The sequence below is a fragment of the Macrosteles quadrilineatus genome, unplaced genomic scaffold, assembly GCF_028750875.1.
Source record: "Macrosteles quadrilineatus isolate MER2022 unplaced genomic scaffold, UCM_ALF_1.0 Scaffold_6__1_contigs__length_79288215, whole genome shotgun sequence".
Taxonomy (NCBI): domain Eukaryota; kingdom Metazoa; phylum Arthropoda; class Insecta; order Hemiptera; family Cicadellidae; genus Macrosteles; species Macrosteles quadrilineatus.
In genome coordinates this window covers 6,300,541-6,324,154 of record NW_026542599.1, presented here as the reverse complement: position 1 = coordinate 6,324,154, position 23,614 = coordinate 6,300,541, and the positions used below count along the sequence as shown (strand labels likewise).

The following is a 23,614-nucleotide window of genomic DNA, read 5'->3' as shown; positions in this document are numbered from 1 at the left end:
AGTACTGTATGTTACGACGTCAATAACCTCTATTGTTAGTCAATGTCACAGTACTGTATATTACAACATCAATAACCTCTATTGTTAGTCAATGTCACAGTACTGTATGTTACGACGTCAATAACCTCCATGGTTAGGCAATGTCACAGTACTGTATATTACAACATCAATAACCTCTATTGTTAGTCAATGTCACAGTACTGTATGTTACGACGTCAATAACCTCTATTGTTAGTCAATGTCACAGTACTGTATATTACAACATCAATAACCTCTATTGTTAGTCAATGTCACAGTACTGTATGTTACGACGTCAATAACCTCTATTGTTAGTCAATGTCACAGTACTGTATGTTACGACGTCAATAACCTCCATGGTTAGGCAATGTCACAGTACTGTATATTACAACATCAATAACCTCTATTGTTAGTCAATGTCACAGTACTGTATGTTACGACGTCAATAACCTCCATGGTTAGGCAATGTCACAGTACTGTATATTTCAATAACCTCTATGGTTAGTCAATGTCACAGTACTGTATATTACGACATCAATAACCTCTATGGTTAGGCAATGTCGCAGTATATGCCTTATAGCTTTATTATAATATTTATTATAAAAAAAAGGATTCGGTGGATTCGAGATTCGGATTTGACACATCCCTAAACTGCGTAAATTTGGCTCATCCCCATTTTAAAGAATTAATCCCAAAATTCAGAACTCAATCAGTTTTTCAAAATTCATGGCTCATTGACAGTTTTCAGCATTCACGGTTGAGTGGGTACACTGTCTATCCTTACATCCTACTGTTTTACATTTGAAACTACCGACAGGAAAATATCTAGAACTAAAATTTCCTTAGGAAAACAACAGAAGAAAGTACAAACAAAATTCACAGCACAAACATGCGATCCATGCGAGACAAAATCCAAGTCATGCGTAATGTGTGAACGTCAAACTGAAAAGAGAGAAAGAAGAAAGTCGAATGATGTTCTGGTACCTGAAGATGAGCCGTCCACGATGGACTGGCTTCCACTAACGTATGGACGAGTTGACACCAATCCTTAGCAGCACGCACACAACAGCACACGAGATTAGTGAAACAAGGCCGGCCAACAAACACACATCCCTATATCTACGTCCTGTGCAACATGGGATGACGGCTTAAACGCCCTTTACAGTCGTGGTTGAATTTTTTAGTCTCAATTTAATTATATAAAAATTTATAAGTTGATAGTTAGACTTTTATTAAGTTATAGATGATGAAGAACTAACAGTTTTTATGCTTTATCTTTGTGGTATGAATAAACCCCATCATGCATTAAGACAATCTTCCTCAACCCCATAGCCCAGTCAATAAATGTTTTTTATCGCAACTAAATGGTGGAAAGCTGGATTTTTTATATGTGATAGAACCACATGAGAGGTGTATTTTCCCAAAAGTCCCCACTTCTACCCCTTGAGCTTTCCCCCCCACCCCCCTCCAAACATAGAAATTGCAGTGATTTACTTAATTGATCATAATTTGAATGTTATGTAAGCTATCGAGCTGCAATTTGTTTTATTTTATTTCTGATTAGTTTTCCTACAAATTTTGTATTTACAACATTTTTCTAAAACCAATACTTAGGGAGATATAAAATTTAAACTTCGTTAAAAGCTTTGTTTCAGAGTGCAAAATCTTGTTTTTCTCTATGTATACTTTTAAATATAATTAATACGCAAATATGGTTCAAACAAAAGTTTTAGTACGTTTTTCAAGGTTTACAAATATATTATTGGTTAGTCATCTAGGTGACCGGGTGAAGAGCTGAGCGTCGGCAAAGTGAGCGCGTGCGCGCTAGTTGAACACCTCTGTGCTGCGTCATCGCATCTAGCCCAGCCAATAAACGCACCAACTGCCTTTTTTCGTCGCTAAGTAGTGGAAAGCTGAGTTTGTTATATGTGATAGAACCACTTAAGACGCGTATTTTGCAAAAAGTTTTTGAATCTCCCCCCCCAACCCCCTCCAAACCTGGAAATATCAGTTGTTAACTTTACTGGATATAATTCAAATTCTACGCATGCCATGTAGCGAAATTTGGTTTAGTATTATTTATAATTAGTTTATCTACAACTGTTGTACTAAAGATTTTCTTATAAAACGATAACCAAATAGATATAACGTTTAAAATTGTTTTTATAATGTTTATGTTTATGAGTACACAATTTTGTTTTACCCTCTAAATATTTTTTTCCAAATAAAATACGCAAAATGTTACAAACAAAAATTGTAGTATGTTTCTTAAGGTTTATAAATATATATTTGATTAGTCATCAGCATCCGCGCAGCCCCGCCCGTCAATACATAGCCTAATAAGGACCGGCACCGCTAAGTTCTCAACTGTTTTATATAAATCCTAAGACTTCCTAATTTGTAGCCTACATTACTACCAAAACAATCTGTTTCCAAGCTAAACCGTGACTAAATGAATCACCTCACGGTCAGTAAAAATTTTTCATCGACTCACTAATCCTTGATACAAACTGCGTCCTATCGTTGATATGTCCCTCTCTTCACGCTTCCCGCTAGCAAATAAAATATGGCTGCTCTGCCATGAGTTGTAAGCCTGTGTTAAAATAATATCACGAGCAACGTAGAAAACTGTCGGTAGTATTTATAAGCCATTTTTAATCAAATTAAAACCAGTCAATGTTAAAACTAACTTTTTTATTTAAAAACACTTAATAAGCGCCTTCATCTTTATTAGCGATGTTAAACGTTTGCATAATGTCTACCAAAAACCAATAAAGAACTATTATGCTGACTAATTTTTTGGATAACATGAAAACAATAAAATATTAGAGAACAGAACATCACCAAGATTCACAGTATAGAGTCTCTAAAAATGATTGATCTCGACTACGTATTAGTGCCGTAAAGCAGATTCGTAATACATTGCTGCCAATTTTTACGAAAAAACCCTCAATATGATTGACACATCTACACAATATGTTAAGAAATTTGAATAATCTGCCTGTATGTATCCCGTAAATAGTCTTGCCTGCATGTATGGGGACACAAATAGTTTTTTACTTACTTATTTATAAATTTTGGATATATGCCTTATTACATTAATTAATTGGAAAGTAAATAAAAGAAAATACGTCTAATAGTCTAACACTTAAAACATAAATTTACACTTATAATGTTACTGACAATACTGTAAATATACATAAAAGATGGTAAGTGGTCGTCGATTTCGATTTGACACTCCAATCATCCTCAGACCCATAGGCGAATTGGATCATCTCATCATTGGGTTCAGTATGTTTCTTACCCAGCTTTATGTAATGTAATATATGTATCCATGTATATTATTGTCAATAGGTTTAGCCATTGACATAAATAATTAAATAAATTATTATTTTAAATGATAAACGAGTTAAAACCAACAATAAATTTAAGAAATGTACAAATGATTAGGTTTCATCTAATTAGTATTTTTTTTCAGTTTACTATTTAGATCTTTACTGACCGCGAGGCGCAGTTAGTATAAATCTTGCGGGGAACAAAGCGAGTCCTATTGGTGGTAGATAATGGAAAGCACATTGTAACGTAAGGAAGAGCAAAGAGTATGTTTATAGTGATTTTTAAAGTGTTTATTAGGCCTAGTGTTCTATACCTCAATCTATTAAACTTTTGTTGGTCAAATATGAAGAAATCAAGTATTAAAAGTATTGCAAGTATAACAAGTAAGTAGGTAGAGATTAATTTACCTGAACCAAAACTGGTTATAAAAAAATTATTGGGTTCCATCTAAATAATAATTGTTTTTACTGTTAACGGTTAAGCTTGGATACAGATTGTTTTGGTAGTAAACTAAAAAGTACAAGGCCATAGCATTTGTATAAAACCTTTGAGAACTTAGCGATGTCGGTGCCTATGACGCGACGCATCGACGGGCGGTGCTGCGCTGCGCGGAAGCCTGCACCCGGTGTCTTTGCCGACAATGCCGACGCCCCACACTACATCAGTTTTCTTTTTCAGATGACTAATCAAATATATATTTATAAACCTTAAGAAACATACTAAAGTTTTTGTTTGAAACATTTTGCGTATTTTATTTGGGAAAAAATATATACAGGGTAAAACAAAATTGTGTACTCTTAAACATAAACATTGTAATACAAGTTTAAATGTTATATCTCTGTGGATATAGTTTTATAAGAAAATCTTTAGTACAACAGTTGTAGATAAACTAATTATAAAAAATACAAACAAAATTTCACTACGATGGCATGCGTAGAATTTAAATTATATCCAGTACAGTGAGCGACTGTAATTTCCAGGTTTTGAGGGGTTTTTTGGGGGGGGGGGGGGGTTGGGGGGGGAGAATCGGGAACTTTTAGAAAATACACGTCTTAAGTGGTTCCATCACATATAACAATCTCAGCTTTCCACTATTTAGCGACGAAAAAAGGCAGTTGGTGCGTTTATTGGCTGGGCTAGATGCGATGACGCAGCGCAGAGGTGTTCAACTAGCGCGCACGCGCTCACTTTGCCGACGCTCAGCTCTTCACCCGGTCACCTAGATGACTAACCAATAATATATTTGTAAACCTTGAAAAACGTACTAAAACTTTTGTTTGAACCATATTTGCGTATTATTTATATTTAAAAGTATACATAGAGAAAAACAAGATTTTGCACTCTGAAACAAAGCTTTTAACGAAGTTTAAATTTTATATCTCCCTAAGTATTGGTTTTAGAAAAATGTTATAAATACAAAAGTTGTAGGAAAACTAATCAGAAATAAAATAAAACAAATTGCAGCTCGATAGCTTACATAACATTCGAATTATGATCAATTAAGTAAATCACTGCAATTTCTATGTTTGGAGGGGGGTGGGGGGGAAAGCTCAAGGGGTAGAAGTGGGGACTTTTGGGAAAATACACCTCTCATGTGGTTCTATCACATATAAAAAATCCAGCTTTCCACCATTTAGTTGCGAAAAAGGCTGTTTTATTGCATTCATTGACTGGGCTACCAACACAGTTCAACTACATCTATTTATAATTAAAAACTGGCGACATAACATGGGATTATATGTCTAGTCCTATCAATAGAGCTACTACCCAAAACCTAAGGGGAGAGAGCTGGTCCAGTGGTGGAACACGGGACCTCCGGGTTCAAATCCTGCCAATCATCAATAGATTTTTATCCAGGGGATAATACTGTAACCTCTAGATCCAGCCTGAAGTAATGTGAAAAACAATCCCGAGCTAGCGCCTAGCTAAACCTTGATCGCTTGAAAACGTCCAGCAGACGACACCTCAGATATTGGGTCACGGACACTTAAGTTCTAAGCCTAATTTTAATAAACAAACACCACCTTAAAATGAACATCAGAAATCACACAGTACAGTTGGCCAGCCCCGTTTCACCAGATGTTTAGCACAAAGACACACAAGTAGCACACAAAATAGCACACAAGATAGCACAGACAGCAAGCCTAAAAATACCTTTATTGATATTGAATTGACTAAATCCTAATACTGTACTAGGCCTTCTTTTGACAATACCTTAGATGTATCAATTGTCACTTTGCCTGAATTATTTAAATTAGTGAAAAAGGATTTGTAGGGAAACCTTAGTGACTAATAATATAACATAGGACACAAGCTTTTAAGGATTTTTTAAAGATGCTAGGTGTACTTTAATGGGAAAGAGTCAACCCTGATACCTACTGCAACCTTTCTTGGTTGACAATTTTGTTAGTGAAAATGACATATTCTAATTATTGTGAAAGATTTTACATAATTGTGTTTATCGCTAAGGGAATCCTATCCCATTCAGGTAAGCCTACAATCCTAACAAACTTTCTTATAACTTACTTATCTGTCTTTTAATACAGGTCTAAGAATTTTGAGACACCCTTCAATGAATTTATTACGTTGAAATTAACTCAAAAATGCAATACTTTCAAAAGGGTTACAGGAAAGCTACAGAGATCAATGTTTTAATCAACCGGAAACCACCCCTGAAGTTTTATATCTAATTTTTCAAACTAATTTGTGACACTTCCCTAACACTGATTTAGTGTCAAGATCATTGTTGAGGTGTAAAAGTTCCCTTAGATTTTGTATGTTTATCTTGTATATCAATATGTTAATGTATTTAAATATTACTTGTGTGACACATTTCTGTGAAGATGTCAACAAAATAAATTTGAGATGAATCAGTGTTAGCAAATTTAAAATTAAATAATAATGCTCCAAAAATAGTAATCTAGTCAGTATATTGATGACAAAAAATCTACATCTTTTATAGTTATTTGATATGTTGGATGAAAATGATAATCAAACTGTGTATAAGAGAGACGTATACAATCTTATACTATGCAAACTTAAGTAGTTTCTAAGCCAAAATGTAAATTATTGATGTCAGATAAAAATTATGTAGGCCTGCAGATAAAGTAACTATAAATTTTACCACCTAGGATTACTATTTTCTGCAGCTAATTACACGGAACATTAATAAACAAGCCTAAAGTCTTGTACTCACCACGCCCTAAGAGCAGACATAAAAAATATTTGAAACCAGTTTATCTTCTAAGAAATAGAAAAAAATTATTATTAATCTATTCCTAAGAGGTCGCATGCGTAGGTATTACTTGATATTAAAACTAAGTTTGGAAGTGTAATAAACAAGTTATCTCTATAAATTTTGTCTAAAGCTAACTAGTATATTCTATTTAGGAAAAACTAAAGAATACAGATTATCCATACATGAAATATATTTCAAATGATAATACTAGGGATGACTTTTAAACCCTCTATTTAAAAATAAGGTTGATTTTTTTTAGGAAAAAGCCCTTGGCTTAGCAACACACATTGTGTTGTAAACGTTGTTGTGTGCTTGAAATGACCTGGAATTCTTTTCTTGAGTAGGTTAGTTGTGTATCCATCCCTTCTTCTTTAATGATGTACTATTTGAAAATAAGTATTACAATAATCGCCAAAGTCGAGATATTAACTCACCATGCTGAATTGCTCAAAGTTATGTTGCAACATGTTGGCCTGATCTTGGGTGATGTAGTAGCTATTGTGCTCAGGGAAACTGATAGGTCCGGTGCTCGATGGACTAGACGGCGACGGACTTTGCGGACTGCTACTCAACGGACTGGCACTGCCGTACTGAAACATAAAAAACTCGTTAGCCAAAGGCATTCCACTATTGTGAGCTGCAAGTTGACAATACCTATAGGAGATAAATCTGAATGAAACATGAGAAGAAACGCCAGAGTAACTGACAGTACAAACTAGTCTTCCGAGTCCAACCCAGTCACTAACAAAAACTTATTATTAAAAGTCTGTAGATCCCCGATATTTTCGGGTTGGGTCAGGCCAATAGTTAGCTCCAGGAGTCCCTTCGGGCAGAGAATAATTTTGGGCCAAACTAGAGATTGTTTCAGGTCGAGCTTGAGATCGTAGAATGTCTCTACTAAGATGTGGGGTAAAAAAATGTACGATTCATCTGTGCTTGTGGATGATGTTGACAGATTTACTGCAATCGTGGGAGACGATAAGTCAGCTGTGGCTACAAGAGCTGTTTTTGATTTTGCTCTAACTGTAGAAGAAGTTCCAAGATTTTACCATGACTGTAGAACATTTTTCTTGGTTTTGACGTGAACGTATAAAATGTTCAGAATTTTGCCCTGACCGCAGAAGATATAAGATTTTGTCGTGACTGCAGAAAATGACTTGACTGTAATTTGGCGAGAGATCCTTTACACTATTGTATGAACCATTTGTACCTATTAATATTTTTCAAACTACTAATTTTGGCCCTAACTGATTTTAGTTTCAGACCCAAGGGATGAAATACTACTTGGTCTCAACCTTAAGTAAAAAAGTTTGGGCCATAGACACTTACTTATTAGTAGTGATCTTCAGAGCAATTACTTGATCATGAATCAGGTGCTACTACTGAAATATTTGCAACGAAGCCAAAATGTCACCTTAGTAATAAGTTGATGGTTGAATAAGGGCGGACCTAGTCCCAGCGGACGTCTGCCACAGGGCTTTTTGCACGCCCCACTTGTTACTGCAGCATCTTATCTATTAGCTTCTTCTGAGGAAGGTGTCAGTCCCTTGTCATGGTAAAGTGGTCCTTTACCTCAATCAGAGCTTTGCAGTAGTAGAGGAGATGGAGTAGATGGGCTCGTACTACTCACATTTCCTAAATGCAGACACTCTGGAAACCATGGCCTTTGGTCATTCCTGTGATCTGTCACAATTGCCTTCTGTCTAATCGTAGCATTGGAGGCGTCTGTCTGGGAAGGGGAGAAGAGAGTGAGCTTGCTTACCCTGTGATGCTGAAGCCTATCCCATCTTTGTCTCTGCTCCTTCTAAGCCCATGACATGACTGACAGACATGTATACGAGAGATTCCACAGAAAAGCTATGGTCCCACAAAGTCTGAGGCTGACGCCATGTTTACCAATTTGTCAGCTACCTCGTTTGCTTATATCACTGAGTATCCAGACCTAACAGATTGCCATCATGTTGCACCTCCCCAGGGCGGATACTGTTGTGAGGCAGTCCCAGACCACCTTGGACTTGAGTTGAGTGCCTTAAGTGCAGCCTGGATGTCTGAGAAATAGAAATGTTCAAGTCTTTGAATCCCTGCCTAAGGTTCTCCCTAGCACACTCCATGGTTTCTATTATCTTAGCTTGGAACTTAGTTGGATGTGTTCCAATGGAAGACTTAAGCGAATCCCCATTCAGCAGTCTGTTAATTCCATCCCCTGTAACACCTCTTACCTTGGAACCAGAGGTATACTATTCCAGGCTGCCTTGTGGAAGAGGATTCCCTCCAGGCATCCACTCCTCTCTAGATGGATGAAGGATGGTGAATTGCTTGGCAAAGAAGTAGGGATGGACGAGATTGGATTTTTAGTTCGAGACGAGACGAGACGAGATTTTTTATTTCTCATAAAATTTCGAGACGAGATCGAGACGGGATTTCCCTTCTCATACACAACGGGAAATGCACGTTCGGAATTTTTACCTGATTTTGTAACATTGTTAGATGACTGTTTAAATACAAAAATAATAATAATAGGCAAGAATATTTACTATCTTTTATTAAAAAACATCAGCATAACATTTTTTTATAAATCACACCTAAATTATTAAAAATGCCTACGATTAGGAAACATAGTGATATCAGTTAGGATAGAGTTCAACTTATCCTAAAATAAAATAAATCATAAAATAAAATATAAATTTTTATAAAATAGTTACTTGTTTTGACTTTTTTATAGTAATAAAACATTCCTCACATTGCTAACACTTAACAAAACTTCTCAAATGTTATTAAAATAATTAAAGTAATATTTACATTTTTGAAGAATTAATTAAATAAGAACGCCTTCGCAAAGGAAACGCAACTACAACACGCTCCTGTATTGCGGGTATTGCATTGACTTTCTGCAGGCGTTTTTAATTTTTTTTAAAATTTTTTTTTATTCTCGTCTCGATAAAAATCTCGGCCAAAAAGAAATCTCGTCTCGTGTAACGAGATTTAAAATTTCCCGAAAATTTCCCGAAATTTCAAGACTTGACCATCCCTACAAAGAAGAATCATATTGACATGTGGTCTGAGGACATGTCCAGAACCTCTTACCTTTTAGGTGATCCGGGAGTGTCTCGGGATCCTCGTGCATTCACCAAAAGGTTTTCACACTGAGGTCTGTAGGCAGCCTTCCTTCAGTGACCTCAAGCAGACCAATTGCAGTCAGGTTTAGGGTTATTTTTGGTCAATTGAGGAAAGCTACTCATCACACGAGTGATGATGAGACAGGCAAGTCTTAGAATGGCTGATCTGTGTGTCATTGCAGGCCTTACCACAGAAACAAACAGCCCCTGTATGAGCCCCCAGGTCCCTCCCACCATTCGCATGCATGCCACCCCCCCCCCCCCCCCAGGAACTTCACCTGACATTGTAGTGCAAGCACTGAGCCTTGCAGTCTCTAAGGTCCTATGACGTTCAGGTCCTGCCTTTCAGGGGTTAATTGAAAGGCTTACCTCTGTTCACCACCGACCAACTGCTAATGAGTAATGAGTTTCTGTCTGTGAAAATTTGTACTCAGGAGACCTAGTTTGTAGTGTAATTGAATAACAAGTTTTAAGTGAATAAATGTTAAACAAATCCTAACTGAATGTCCCTACAGAAAAGTCATTGGAGTTATAGGCTAGTGATAGTGGAATACAGATTTGTATTGATTAATTCCCTGAAACTCACACCAAACACCTTAGCTCCAAGGTAGCACCCTGACTTATAATAAAGTGTTTAGTTTAATAGGATTAAAACTCAATCATAAAACCAGATCTTTTAACTCCAAACCCTGATGTAACAACCTTACCGGTACATAATGACTTAATAACTAAAACAATAACAAGTATATCAATTGATCATGTTTTTCATCAGTTTTGTATATAGCATAATATTGAATAAAACGGGAGTCAATTTCATAAAATAAAATGTTAATTTTCTCGTAAAAATTATTTTTTTTTTCAATCAATACTAGAGGTGTTTAAAGCAAAGAGTAAGACAATTATTCAAATTGGCAAAATAAATCGTAGACATAAAACAAGTAAATAAGTTTATATTAAGGAATTTAAAAAAATCCTATTGTCACTGTCACTAAGAAAATTAACATGTTTTTATTAGTAGGCCCTATCAATAACTTAAAGAAAGTTGTAATTTAATAATAATAATGTTATAACAACTTTAAGTACCCTTGTATGTGTGTTTACATATCATAGCGTTTAATGATATCTTCACGTGTGTAAAGATCGACTTGCTATTTTTCAGGCATGTTGTTCTCATATTATCAAAACACAGTAATCCAAGACAATTTGACAGAAAAATATTCCAACATTTGGAATGTTTTACACCCTTTAAAGTGATGGTAGGTTTATATTATTTTAAGGGACAATATTGGGCATTTACTACCACAAATTTATTTGTTCAATCTTGCTTGAGCCACCATTTTGTGTACAACTGCCCATTGTACTAAGTCTTTTGTTTCTTGTTTGGAATACAGTACGGTTTTGTGTATGGTTTTTGTGATTTTCCAGCATTGGTTGGGCTTTGTGTGACTAATCTTTTTATGATTCAAGCACTCCCTTAACTGAGAACAAAATAATATTTCAGATCCTAAAATGTTTTTAATTTTTTTCTAATTGTGATGGAAAATTTTGGTTATATTAATCCAAATAACAGTTTATATTAACACCTTTTTCAATAATGCTAAAGTCAAAGCATAAAAGTGCCCTTAACAAACCAATATTACCTTTACAGTAAGACCAGGCGAATTCTGTGGGCTAGGCCTATTGACTGGATGGGGTGATCTATATGAGTTAAGTGAATTGACATAATCCTAAAACAAAAAACACAACTTGATGGGCGATGACCAAGAGCAAATAATAACCATGCAATGGTTAGCGAAAAACTTATTATAATTTAAATAATACAATAAACTAAATTTGAGAACTATGATGAAATATAAATGTGAAACTACGTCTAAAACTAAAGTTCTGCAAAGACAATGTTAATCGTTATATAGGTTTAATTAACAACACAAAATGTAATTAAATTTGCTCTTATAAAATATGTTTTGTAATTTAAAACCAAACAGTTATTCTGCAGTAATAACCTGATTTTACCACAACAATGCATTGTGTGAATAAATATAAATATAAATACATTTTAAATTTTATTCTTTCATAGGTCAGTAGGTCTTTAAACCAAAATGAATTCATCAAGAACTTGGCAGATTTTGTTTGTGTTTTAAAATGAAATATGTTATCAGTTCAGAAGTCACTTAAAAATTAATTAATTTATATCTATAAAATAAGTCCTACGAGAAATATTTAGAATTAATATGATTTACCCTCTTCTGGTATAAATATCAGAGGTTAAATGCTGAGCTGAATCATTTCAAGATCCTGGACTTCAATTGAGAAAGATTTTCATAATAGATGTTTCAAAATTTGAAATATTTATCTGATAAATTGAATTTTTTTTTAGTAGTAATAAAGCACAACTTAGCACCCTGAGATAATTATTATATTTTGTAGAAGTGACATGTTTCGGACATGAGTCCATTTTCAGACTTCAATAATTAACAGTGAATACTTAATCTTGTTTACATAGTTTGTTTTGTGTAAATTTAATTTACATTATACAGAAGATTTATAAAACCAGACAGGATTTGGACAATTTGTTGGTTACTGATTTTTAAAAATTGGTCGAAAATTGGGTTTCTTGAAGGAATTTGGCTGATTAAAATATTATTTGGTTTTTTTAGGTTTTCTTCATGCATGAAATATTCTTCAGTTGAATCCATTTGGTTTATTTTGCTTACAACAATTCCTTTCCAATTTAACGACAATTTGTTCATTCTCACAATTTAATTAAACATTACAAGGGATTCAGCAAACAATATCAGGTTTCAAAAAAGACCAAAATCGGATTCAGTTCCAACTATTTGATGGAATTCAGTAAAATTAAGCCACGATACAGTAAAAAACGAGCGCTTAACTGACCACTACAGGTACTGGAGATGAGGATTGTGCTATGGGTAGCGGACTGCACGGCTGCATGGAGTGCTGCGGTGATGGACTCCTCTGCGTAGACTGATAAACCATCTGCGGAGAAAACTGCTCCTTACCCCCTCCACCTCCACTGTTGTCCAACGTTACACCCTGACAAACAAAGACAGATTAATTTCATATGTCAATATTTTTTGTATTTTTTTAATGTAAAAAATTGCAAAACATTTAAGGACAGTGTTCCTTAGGGGTCGATGCTTGGTACAATTTCCTATAATAATACAGCTTTGTGTAAATGCTACTATTTTTCATGTATTATGTAATTATAACATGTTACATCCCATATCAGGTACACTAAAACGCTTTAGTCACAGTTCAAAGTGTGAAATATTAAAACTAAGTATGGGGTTCCAAAGGAATCAATGCTTGGTCCACTTTTCTTTAAGTGTCACAGCTATATGAAAATTTTGCTTAAAAATTTTTCAATTAAAATTTTTATTTTATTTCAGGGTGCTCAGTTATTTTTAATTTAATACCTTAATATTACCAGCCCTATTTCATGAAAATCAAAAAATGAAATTTTACTATTTTTATTTTTAGGTACTGTATGTGTGTAATTGATAACGTGAACATTTTTGTCCAATTTGGGATGTATCTGACAGTTAAGTGCAGTTGTATTGAATCTTGGCCGGGTTTCATAAGCAAGCCACAAAACAACAATTTTTTCCATTGTGGAAAACTCTAAAATTCACACAAACTAATTTAGATTTTTTTCGTCCAGATGGAAAGTTGTGTAAAATAGTTAAATTTGGTCAATTATGATGATTACTTTTTTATGTACAAAGGATAACTTTAATTATTGAAAATCAGTAAATTTGGATGTTATGAAACAACACAACAACAACTATTTAAGTAGGCAATGTTGCCAATTTTTTCTGTTACACTATTTTGTGTATTATTTGGTACGTCGGTCTATGTGTTTTTGTTAGTTGAGAACCAAATAAATGACATAATTTGTTGTAGTGGGTAATTCAATTACTTTACAGTGTAAGTTTTATCTTATGTTTAAACAAATAAACTTAATTTAGCTTACATAAAATATGTTCTTTGCTTGAAAACATCACAACTAAACAGAATACAATAAAGATAAGACTGATTAATTTCCCTTCAAATGTCACAACTAACAAAAGCGTTATGTAAAAATAATCCTTTACGACAACATAAATATTGTATCTAAATTCCACAAACAACAGGAAAGACTATCTCTGTGTACCAGAAAGCAGCTTTTTAGAACTATTCAAAATCAAAGTTAATATAGAAAAACATATTTGAAAACAATTGAAATATCAACAAATCTCTTACTGACGGCACAAGACTAAAATGTTTCTAAACAATGACTATCTACTTATAACAGGAATTAAATTATAATTCCGTAAGAGATTCCAACAGATGCACAAAACAATCATGGCAAATATCTACGGTTAGGCGCTACTACACTAAACACAGGGTCTACCTCACTTACCTTGTGTGGATTAGATTAAGTCCACGTGGCAGTCACAGTTTAAGTATCGAGTTTTGAGTACATTCAATGTTTATGTTGAAATAAAGTGTCATATTTTCAATAAAACTTACTAATATCACAACAAGCGTTTTTTAAGCAATGATAGGTACTGAAAAAGGTTTTTTTAAGCCAAACAATATTGATATAGCTATTTACTGAATCCATTTTGTTATATTTATCTACAAATTTCTACACTAATGACATTATGATGCCGTTTATGAACAAATTTTAGATAATCCGCCATTCCCCGTACACCTTCCCATATTTCAAAAATTGTTTCTATTAATTCTAAGATGAATGCCTATCAACCAACCACAATTTGTCTATTTTCCTTATTGATTGGTTATCAACAATTTATTTAATCGGTAAATCTACTACCTATCAATTTTTTTTTCATGGATTGAATCACAGTCAATTCATACTGTTGGATTTAGGAGAAAAGAAACTTGACCACTGTCCTATTTTGGAAAAACACAGCTTATAAAAATATAAAATAATTTGACAAATAGTTTTTAAATAGCTAACTCAACTAATCCAATTTTTTGCTCAACAATTATTTAATAAAGCATTCCCTACAACTGTCATAACTTTACCCCAAGAACCAACCACCAGTCTATCCGAGCAATGTTACAAAACCAAAATACTTAAATCGTTCAAGCGATAACTGAAATTGTAAATACTCTTGGCTGTTGTTCACTGACCTTACATTTATGTAGAAACCTAGAGTTGAGTTGAGAAGGCACAGAGAGGTGGCTCTGAAAACACACAAGCATGACTTCACAGCAACTACAAAACACACACACCTCTCCTGTTGCTTGTGTTTTTGTTTTAGCGAATTTCCCTATAGGGAAGTAGCTATTACCGTAGGTGGTACGGTAAGACCTAGACCCGGGACCGATTTACTTTTTCATTTTGATGTCCCCAGAGGCCAAAAACACTATTCGTTCAAATTTGTATATATGTATATATATATATATATATATATATACGTCCGTGAACGCGATAACTTGAGTAATTTTTGTCCGATTTTGATGAAATTTGGTTTAAAGGTGTAAAGCGGGATAAACTTGAATGAGTTTGCGAACCAGCATGATCGGACCATGGGAACAGTGTTTTACGGGGGCTTTTATGGGGTAAAAAAAGTTTTTCTCATTTTTGACCCGCAAAACACAACATTTCTCAATTTCTCTCTAGACCTTGTTAAAGAGCTTAAAAATACAAATAATTTAGTATATCAAAGTGTTTTTGTACGGTTATTGGTAACAGAGAAACTTCCAAAAATTGTAAATTTAAAATTCCCATGTTATTCTTATGGAGAATATTGTAAAATGATGTAGTTTGCTTGTTTATTGATGTATTTGGATTAAACTTGGCCAATTTATTTATTTTATACAAAGCTATTAATATTTTACTAAAAAACTCGCTTAATTAGTTTTCTTGTAGCAGCAAACCTAGGTACTCGTTTAACCTAACGTTATTTAAATAGATTTGATCGAAAATCAGTCCAGACAAATGGAAATTCGCTTAGTCGGCAGGTATGCTGTGGCGGGGGTATTTGTTTGTTTTGTATTCGTTAGTTCCTATGCTAGTCATTTCTTTGGATACCTCTGGGAACAAATTTGTTCTCTTGCACCAGTACGAGACAACCTCTACGAACCCTCTTGGCACACGCAAATCTATGATTGTACCAAATCATACACACAGCTAGGAATCGTTGAGAGTGCTTTCATGCCACGATAGCGGGAGTTGATCACAATGGTGTCGCGATAACGCATTACAGTAATTATGATAAGACGATAAATACATTACAAAAAATGTATAATTAGTGAGGCTCTACTGTATATTTTTTATGTAAAAGGAGTGTGCACATACAATAAATAACATACACCTTCTCAAGTGAAATTAACATTACAAAATAAAAAATAGAAGTTAAATTAATCAAATGAAATTTGCTTGCGAGTAACTGTCCGAAACTAAGTAAAATAACTTCAATGCTTTTAATATTACCTACTTTTAACATAAATTTATCTTTTTAAGGAACAGGAGAGGTTCTTTTACTTACCAATTCAAAAAGAATCCCTAAACTAAACTATCTATTCCAAACTAACACTTAACCAAATAAATGCAACAAACTCTCACTATAAACTAAAACTAGGGGTAAGAAATGAATAATTTAGTGACATCTTAGTAGATTTTACCTACACAAACTATATATTTGAGAGAATTTATTTAATGTATGCTTATTAGTTGAGAAACAATGCTTGTTTAATGATTCAGGAGACTATTTTAAAGAGGAAGGGTGGGGTAAGAGGAGTTTTTTCGAGGAATATGCAGAAATATATAAATATCTTAGGTTTAAGCCTACATTTTTCCCTAAACAAATAACTTAGTATTTCAGACTTATTATTTTTTTAATTAGACTAAAAATCTCCTATTAACTACTTTTAGGTTATTTAAGGCATTATTCAAGGTTAGTATATTTTTGAAGCATATGATTTTACTTTCATTACTCAAATTTACTCCTTGATAGGCCAAGATCGGTTATTTAAACTAAAGTAACATACATTAAATATATGCAATTATATTTATATTTTTATGCTTTTATAAATTATATTCTTACACATATAATGCTCATAAGACTATATAAAATGATTACCTAACAACTTTGATTAATAATATTTATCATTTATATAGAAAGGGCTATAACAGTAAACATTTATTTATTTTTTACAAAATTGATACTTTAAGGTAACACAGTAGTCAAAAATTTAAAAAAAATATATTTTTTTTATAATTAATTCTAGTTTAACATTTTATTCTGAATCCATAGATACCAAATATGTTATATAATAAAATTTATTTGATAGATTTTTTGTCATTTATTATAAATCTTGCACAGCTGTTTCAGTGATCGCATGACAGCGGCTAAGGCTTTATATGCAAAAATAAAAGAAATATATTTTTTTATGATTAATTCTAGTTTTAAATTTAATTCTGAATCCATAGATACCAAATATGTTATATAATAAAATTTATTTGATAGATTTTTTGTCATTTATTATAAATCTTGCACAGCTGTTTCAGTGATCGCATGACAGCGACTAAGGCTTTATATGCAAAAATAAAAAAAAATAAAATATTTTTTTTTATTAATTCTAGTTTTAAATTTAATCCTGAATCCATAGATACCAAATATGTTATATAATAAAATTTATTTGATAGATTTTTTGTCATTTATTATAAATCTTGCACAGCTGTTTCAGTGATCGCATGACAGCGACTAAGGCTTTATATGCGATTTACCGAAAATTTACTTTTTTCTTCGTCTGGTACATTTTATTGACACATTTATGAACCGATTTTAATGAAATTTTTTACTGACCTTCTGTGTATATTAACAAATAATAATAGGAAGTGAAATTAAAAAAATATTTGATACAACCCGAGTTTTAATTATTTTTTAATTAAAAAACGTGATAAAATATTTATGTTTTTGAAAAAATTCATAAAAAAATTATTTTTGACTTTAGAACAAAAGTGAGTCTATTATCGTTGAGAAAGGTGTGTAAGACAATGTATAAAAATTTCAGGTTGCTAGGATAATTTTTAAAGAAGTTAGGTGTACCTAAAAATCCTGAAATTAACATGGACGGGATAGGGACTACTGTGTTACCTTAAGTTGATTGGCTGTGTTTTTTGATGCAACGAGTAATGAAGGAAATGAAAATATTGTTTAGATCAATTTTATACCTTACAGTTAAAAAAGTATATTTGTTTATGAGTAGCATGATTAATTTTTCAATAGTTTAAGGATGCTGCCAATCATGCCACATTTGGGAACAGTTACTTTACATCTATCTAATATTTTTTTGCTATATTCTAAGGGTGGACCATTTAACATGTAGACTAGAGGTCAAGATGTTGGATGCGCATTGTAGTCTGTGTAACAATTACATGACCTGTGGTTATAATGCTTGCCTTCAAATCTATATGTCGCACATTCTGGACCCAGGTGCCATTTGTAATGTAGCCAATTAGAAAGAAATATAATTTTGAACGTTACACATATGGCAGAAGGCCTTAAAACGGTAAAAAATTTATGTAATGTAATTTTATGAGAATCAAGCTAAATAGAAAAAAAATAACTTGAAAAACAACTATTTTACTTGTAATATGGGAAAGTAATATCTAGTTTGACAAGTTCACTTAGCAGGGGTCTGAAAAATGACTTTTTAATTTCAATTTACTAGACATGCCTTAACTGAAAAAACAAACTTGTTAACTTTATTGAATTTAAATTTATATTTTTAACTCCATAAACAAATTTGTAAACATTATTATATTTAGATATAAGATTTAAATAGCTAGACTATTAAAAATTGCCAATTGCAACTTAGAAACATTATCATTACTTTGAGATACCAGCTCACACTTGGGGGGGGGGGGTATTTTTAGCTGAATACGAATGTTTGTTGAGTTTAGAATGGAGTGAAATGATCCTTTCATACTTACTAAGATCAGCTGTTTCTTTAGTCAGAATCATAAAGGTCAAATGGTCAAGGATAGCTGGATTCTACTACAGGCCAGGATCAAAACGGCGACCTTTTGAATGTCAGGCAAGCACTGTAAGCTTTTCTTTTTTATTATACTACAAAATTCATCTTAAGATATTACGTTTCAGAATAACATACAAGTTTGGAATTGGATTTCAGTATCAATAAACAAAGACAGCTGGGGCCGGTTCAGCGATCAAAAACAACAGAAAAAAATAAACTACAAATGGACGTAAAAATGTTTTCCGACTCATCATATCTACCCTACAGACCACTCAGCTTATCCACATCAAGGTTTAGTGACGGGGGAGGGCGGTTACAGCACAAAAACAACCACAGGCGGAAAACATCAAATATCAAATTTGAGGCTTACGGCCACAGGGTGTCCCAAAAGGGGGCTGGGGGGACTGGGCGACTCCTGGTTTGGGGGAGAGGTTTGGGGGAGATTCGGAGGGGAGCTGCCCCCAAACGAAAATCGCCCTTGGGGTCGGGAAGTGGGGGAAAGCGTAGAGGGACTGGTCCCTTGAGGGCTCTGAAACAGTCATAAGACAAACGGTGCAGTTTGACCAACACAAGGCGTGGTAGATAAGCGCAAAAACCAGGTAAAACCACACACTGCATCAAAACTCAACATCTATAGTATATCAATAATATACTAGTCAAAGGTCTACATACAAGATCTGGAATCTGATCCTGTCCTTATATGACAAATTTAATTGAAACCTAACAAATCTGCCGTATCTCGCTTGAGCCACCATTTTGTCTAGTCAATGGTCTATTCTCCATTTTTTAATAATTATACTTTTAATCCAGGATTTTCATACTCTAGTTTTATTGATGTTCTCCGGTACAGTTCTCTCTATGTATTCATTCTTTTGTGATTTTATAGCTTTGGCTGTTGTTGTGTATCAATATTGTTATGCTTAATGTTATGCTTTCAATGTTGTTAGGTACATTCTGGAGGAAGGAATCAGATTCTGGATCCCAAAAAATCATTACCTTTTTGTTTTCATACTTATCGTTATAGAAAATGTTCACAATAATTTCTTAAATAGGCCTAACAAGAATGATTAAATATTGTAATAGCTCATTGAGTTAGTGGACATTTTTTTAAAAAGACAAAGGTAAAAGGCATCTTTACCAATTATGCACTGTATCTTTACTACGTGACACTGTTTATAAGAATTATCGACAAAAATAACTAACCATCCAAAGTGTTTATGTTGACTTTCAAATGCTAACAAAATAAGAAAAATTATTATATGTATGAAATTATTTTACGTAAACAGTAAAAAAAAAAAAAAAAAAAACTGATAAGGAGATTATAAAAAAGAAATATTTTGTGTAAATATCTGACAAACTGTCTAATTTTGATGATAAAACCTCCTATTATATACCTACACATATAAAGATGTCACATATATATTTTTTAGATTGAGTACTCTCGAGAGCTAATATTGTTCGACAAATACTTTGAATTTCAATGCATCACTATGCATTAGGTTTAAAAGTTGAACAACACAATGTCAATTTTTATACCTTACTTCAATAAGACTTTAACAAGAGTTTAACAAACAGTATTCATGTTGCATTTGAAAGTGCTGCTATGGTGAATTATGTACTAAAAGTAATTTTATCTTAAGCAAGCTTTTTATTGAGGAAACCCTAATCGTAATCAAACCATTGGTAGCCAACTTATTAGATAATGTGATTGCATCTAATACTGTAGCAAGAAAAAATGTAGCACTTATTTCAAAAGTTTTGTTCAATTTGTACCAAACGTTTTTCACTTCTACTCACATTGCTGTAGGGCGAACTGTTATGGTCCTCCTGGTCCAGAGGGGTGGGAAGGGGAGAAGAGAACTGGAAACTTGTGAGATCTGGTAGAGATCCTGTGTTGTTGCCGATGGGAATCTGAACTGTGCCCGGCTCTTGTGCCGACGGGAAAATACTGAAACATACGGTAAAGGTCATAACTAAAGAAGACCATAAGAGGGATGCAAAAGTAGGTGAAAGAGGAGAGACCAGTAGAAGAAAGTTAAGGAAGAGTAGTACTCAGGTGTAGAAGGGGGAGGAGGAAAAGGAAGAAGAGACTGAGATGGATAAGGGGAATGAGAAGGGGAGGATAAAGAGCAGATGAGGGGGAGTAGAAGGACAAGGAAAATAAGACTAAGTAAATGGAGGAAGCAGAGAAGGAGGTATAGTTGAGGAAGGAGAGAATAAGGATGAGTGTAAGGGGAACGAGGAGGATTATTACCATTTCAATGACATGACTCTATTCAAACGTTTTGCCTTGATTGACTGGACCTATCCAGAAAGATGAGCTTGCCAAAACAGAATGGTTCTACTTACTTTATTCCTGGTACCCGAGGCACCTCGCAAGATCTCGGCCGACCATCCGGACTGACGGACAAGTGTCTTCTGCTGGGCTCGTAGCCATCAGTCAGCTGACCATCCATTGCTGCCAACATAAAGTGAGTCAGTAGTGCCAACAATTAACCCCAGAAGTTTAAAAATCTAAGCGATTAAAACTTATCGGATCGTAAAGGGTTAAAAAGATATCAACTTGAAAGTAAGAAGTCATGTTTATAATTGAGACTTAAATGGAATGAAAATAGATCAAATTTTGTTTATTCTAACTGGCAATGAAAATAGTGAGAGAACTATATCTGAGGACGCTATTAGCCAAGAGTCAAAACTGATGTAGCACAAAACTTATCAATTGTTGATCAAGAGGTTCAAATCAAAGTATGGAATCAAAATATTTTCATTCTTCTAGCCTAAAAACTTCTGTACCTGCCTTATTAGACAAATAAAATTTTCGAGGATCAAAAAAGTCTTTTAACCTGAAAATAAAAAAGTGTTGTAGCTACTTACTGCAAAGTTTTCATTTGTATTAATAAGGGGAACTGCCCAATAAAATATGATGAGTCAAACAAATAACTTTAGGGGTGAATAATTCTTATTGGGTTATTTGCTGTCCCCAATAATTACTGAATTTATTTACTGGTATATATAAATCTTGAGGCGCATGTTTATAACATACAACGCTAATATTTACGCACAAAAAGTAAAATTTTAAATACTAATCCTAATTCTGTACGGCTTTTATATAAGACACATTCGTTCATCACATTCACACACCTCATACATATTCATTGTCCACCCCCTAACATGTCCTAAGAGCATATTAGAATGTTTATGTGCTCAAGACGTCACCAATAATATAAATTTCTTATGAACTCAGGACTAAAATATTAGAAAATAAATCAAACTTAACATAGCTACAACTTTGTGAAATTATGTATCATATTGACAATAATATCAGGGCAAATACATGTAAATATGTCTGTCTATGATATTTTTGTCTATGATATGATATTTTTAACCGATGTGACTGGTGAAAAAATATCCCTTTACTCAAAACACATGTATTTTTTTGCCAAAGAATTGAAATACTAGGGGGTGGGGGGGGGGGGACTTTTGACAGTAGTAATTCATTTAGCTAAGTTCTATTTGGCTACAACTAGTCAATATAGATGGGATGTCTACTTCAACTTTCAAAACTCACATAAATTGGTTAAAATATTTAAAAAATTTGTTTCCATTCCAAACATTTTTTACACACTCATTTTAGTCCTTGAATAACAATTTGTCTCTTACAACACTAACAGAGACGCAGAAACTATTTTATCACCAGGTGTCAAGGTAATGGAGGTTGCAGAAATATTCTCTTCACGGTAAAGGTTGTGATAAGAGTTTTATCAATTGACTATTGTCTGCCGATGTTTCCATTAGATAAACATTAAAAGCTGTTTGTTTGTTGCGCTTACACACATTGAAGAGCTGTAAATTCTGTTTCTTACGAAGAAGCCCTCCAAGCTCTAGATCACTACATTCAATTATTATTATCAATTATCAATCATTGAGATGGGGACACCATTCTGATCTGCATATGCCTTTTTACCCAGACCTTACAATATTGCTTCTAATAGTCTAACTGGTCAGTACGCATCGCTGTTGCGTTTAGAGGGTTAATCATTTAACCAAAAACAATCTTGAACCACTTTACAATTGAAAAAAGTGAGCTTAATTGTTTAACACTCATTTAACTAATTTTTTCACTCACCTCTCCGTTGTGACTCGTTTGTCTGCGCGGCCGCGCTCTGGTGTAGCGAGGAGTCACTGTAAGTGCGTCTCCAGTTGCTATCAGGTGGTGGCGGGGAGAGGTAGGGGCCGCTGGAGTAGGGGGATGTGTCATGTCGTCTCTCACCCGGCCGCGATCTGCAATATGATAAAAAGTTAGATTTACTATGGAAATGCAAGATATTTAAATAACAAAGGTATATCCTATGTTCTTTAAGGAAAGTAATTTACAAATTTCGGACTAGAGCGTCCTAGGATGTAAAAAAGTGAAATTTAAGAAAATTCTAGGTTTTTTGTGTTTTTTTCCTAAGGAAAGCCCAGGATCGTTTTTCACATTACTTCAGGCTGAACCTAGGGGTTGCAGCATTATCACTTGGATAACATCTATTGGTGATTGATTTGGTGGTATTTGAACCCCGAACCTCAGGGACCGAAGACCACGCTCTACCACTACACCAGCTCGCTTCCCCACAACTATAGGTTTATCAGGTACAAAATTCAAAATCTCTTGGTGAAAACAATTAAATAACGATAAAAAATGTGTTAATTAAGTCATTCAAAGAACCTACAATAATCCACAAAAACGAAATATTCATAAAATATTTAGTTTTTTACATTAATCATAGTGTTTTTGATTATAGCTTTTGGTTCCAGTTCATCACCCTTACGGACATTACTGATGACCATGTCAGGGATTTAAAATTGAATTCTAAAACTTATATTATTTTGTATAAAGTAAATCTCA

General features: G+C 33.7%; 1 protein-coding gene across 4 annotated transcripts in view; it reads right to left on the bottom strand.

The window, feature by feature from the left end:
• The window catches only part of LOC128996655 (CREB-regulated transcription coactivator 1-like), a 49,333-nt gene that overhangs the window by 8,952 nt on the left and 16,767 nt on the right, over positions 1-23,614 (bottom strand). For 2 of the 4 annotated variants that reach the window (XM_054422082.1, XM_054422085.1), the window contains 7 exons: positions 22,853-23,007; positions 21,076-21,184; positions 20,524-20,674; positions 14,872-14,925; positions 12,604-12,762; positions 11,349-11,435; positions 7,027-7,182 (listed from right to left, as the gene is read on the bottom strand). In XM_054422082.1, the coding sequence (XP_054278057.1) occupies positions 7,027-7,182; positions 11,349-11,435; positions 12,604-12,762; positions 14,872-14,925; positions 20,524-20,674; positions 21,076-21,184; positions 22,853-23,007 (871 nt within the window). The remainder of the gene's footprint in view (positions 1-7,026; positions 7,183-11,348; positions 11,436-12,603; positions 12,763-14,871; positions 14,926-20,523; positions 20,675-21,075; positions 21,185-22,852; positions 23,008-23,614) is intronic. The other 2 variants (XM_054422084.1, XM_054422083.1) reach the window with 2 other exon arrangements.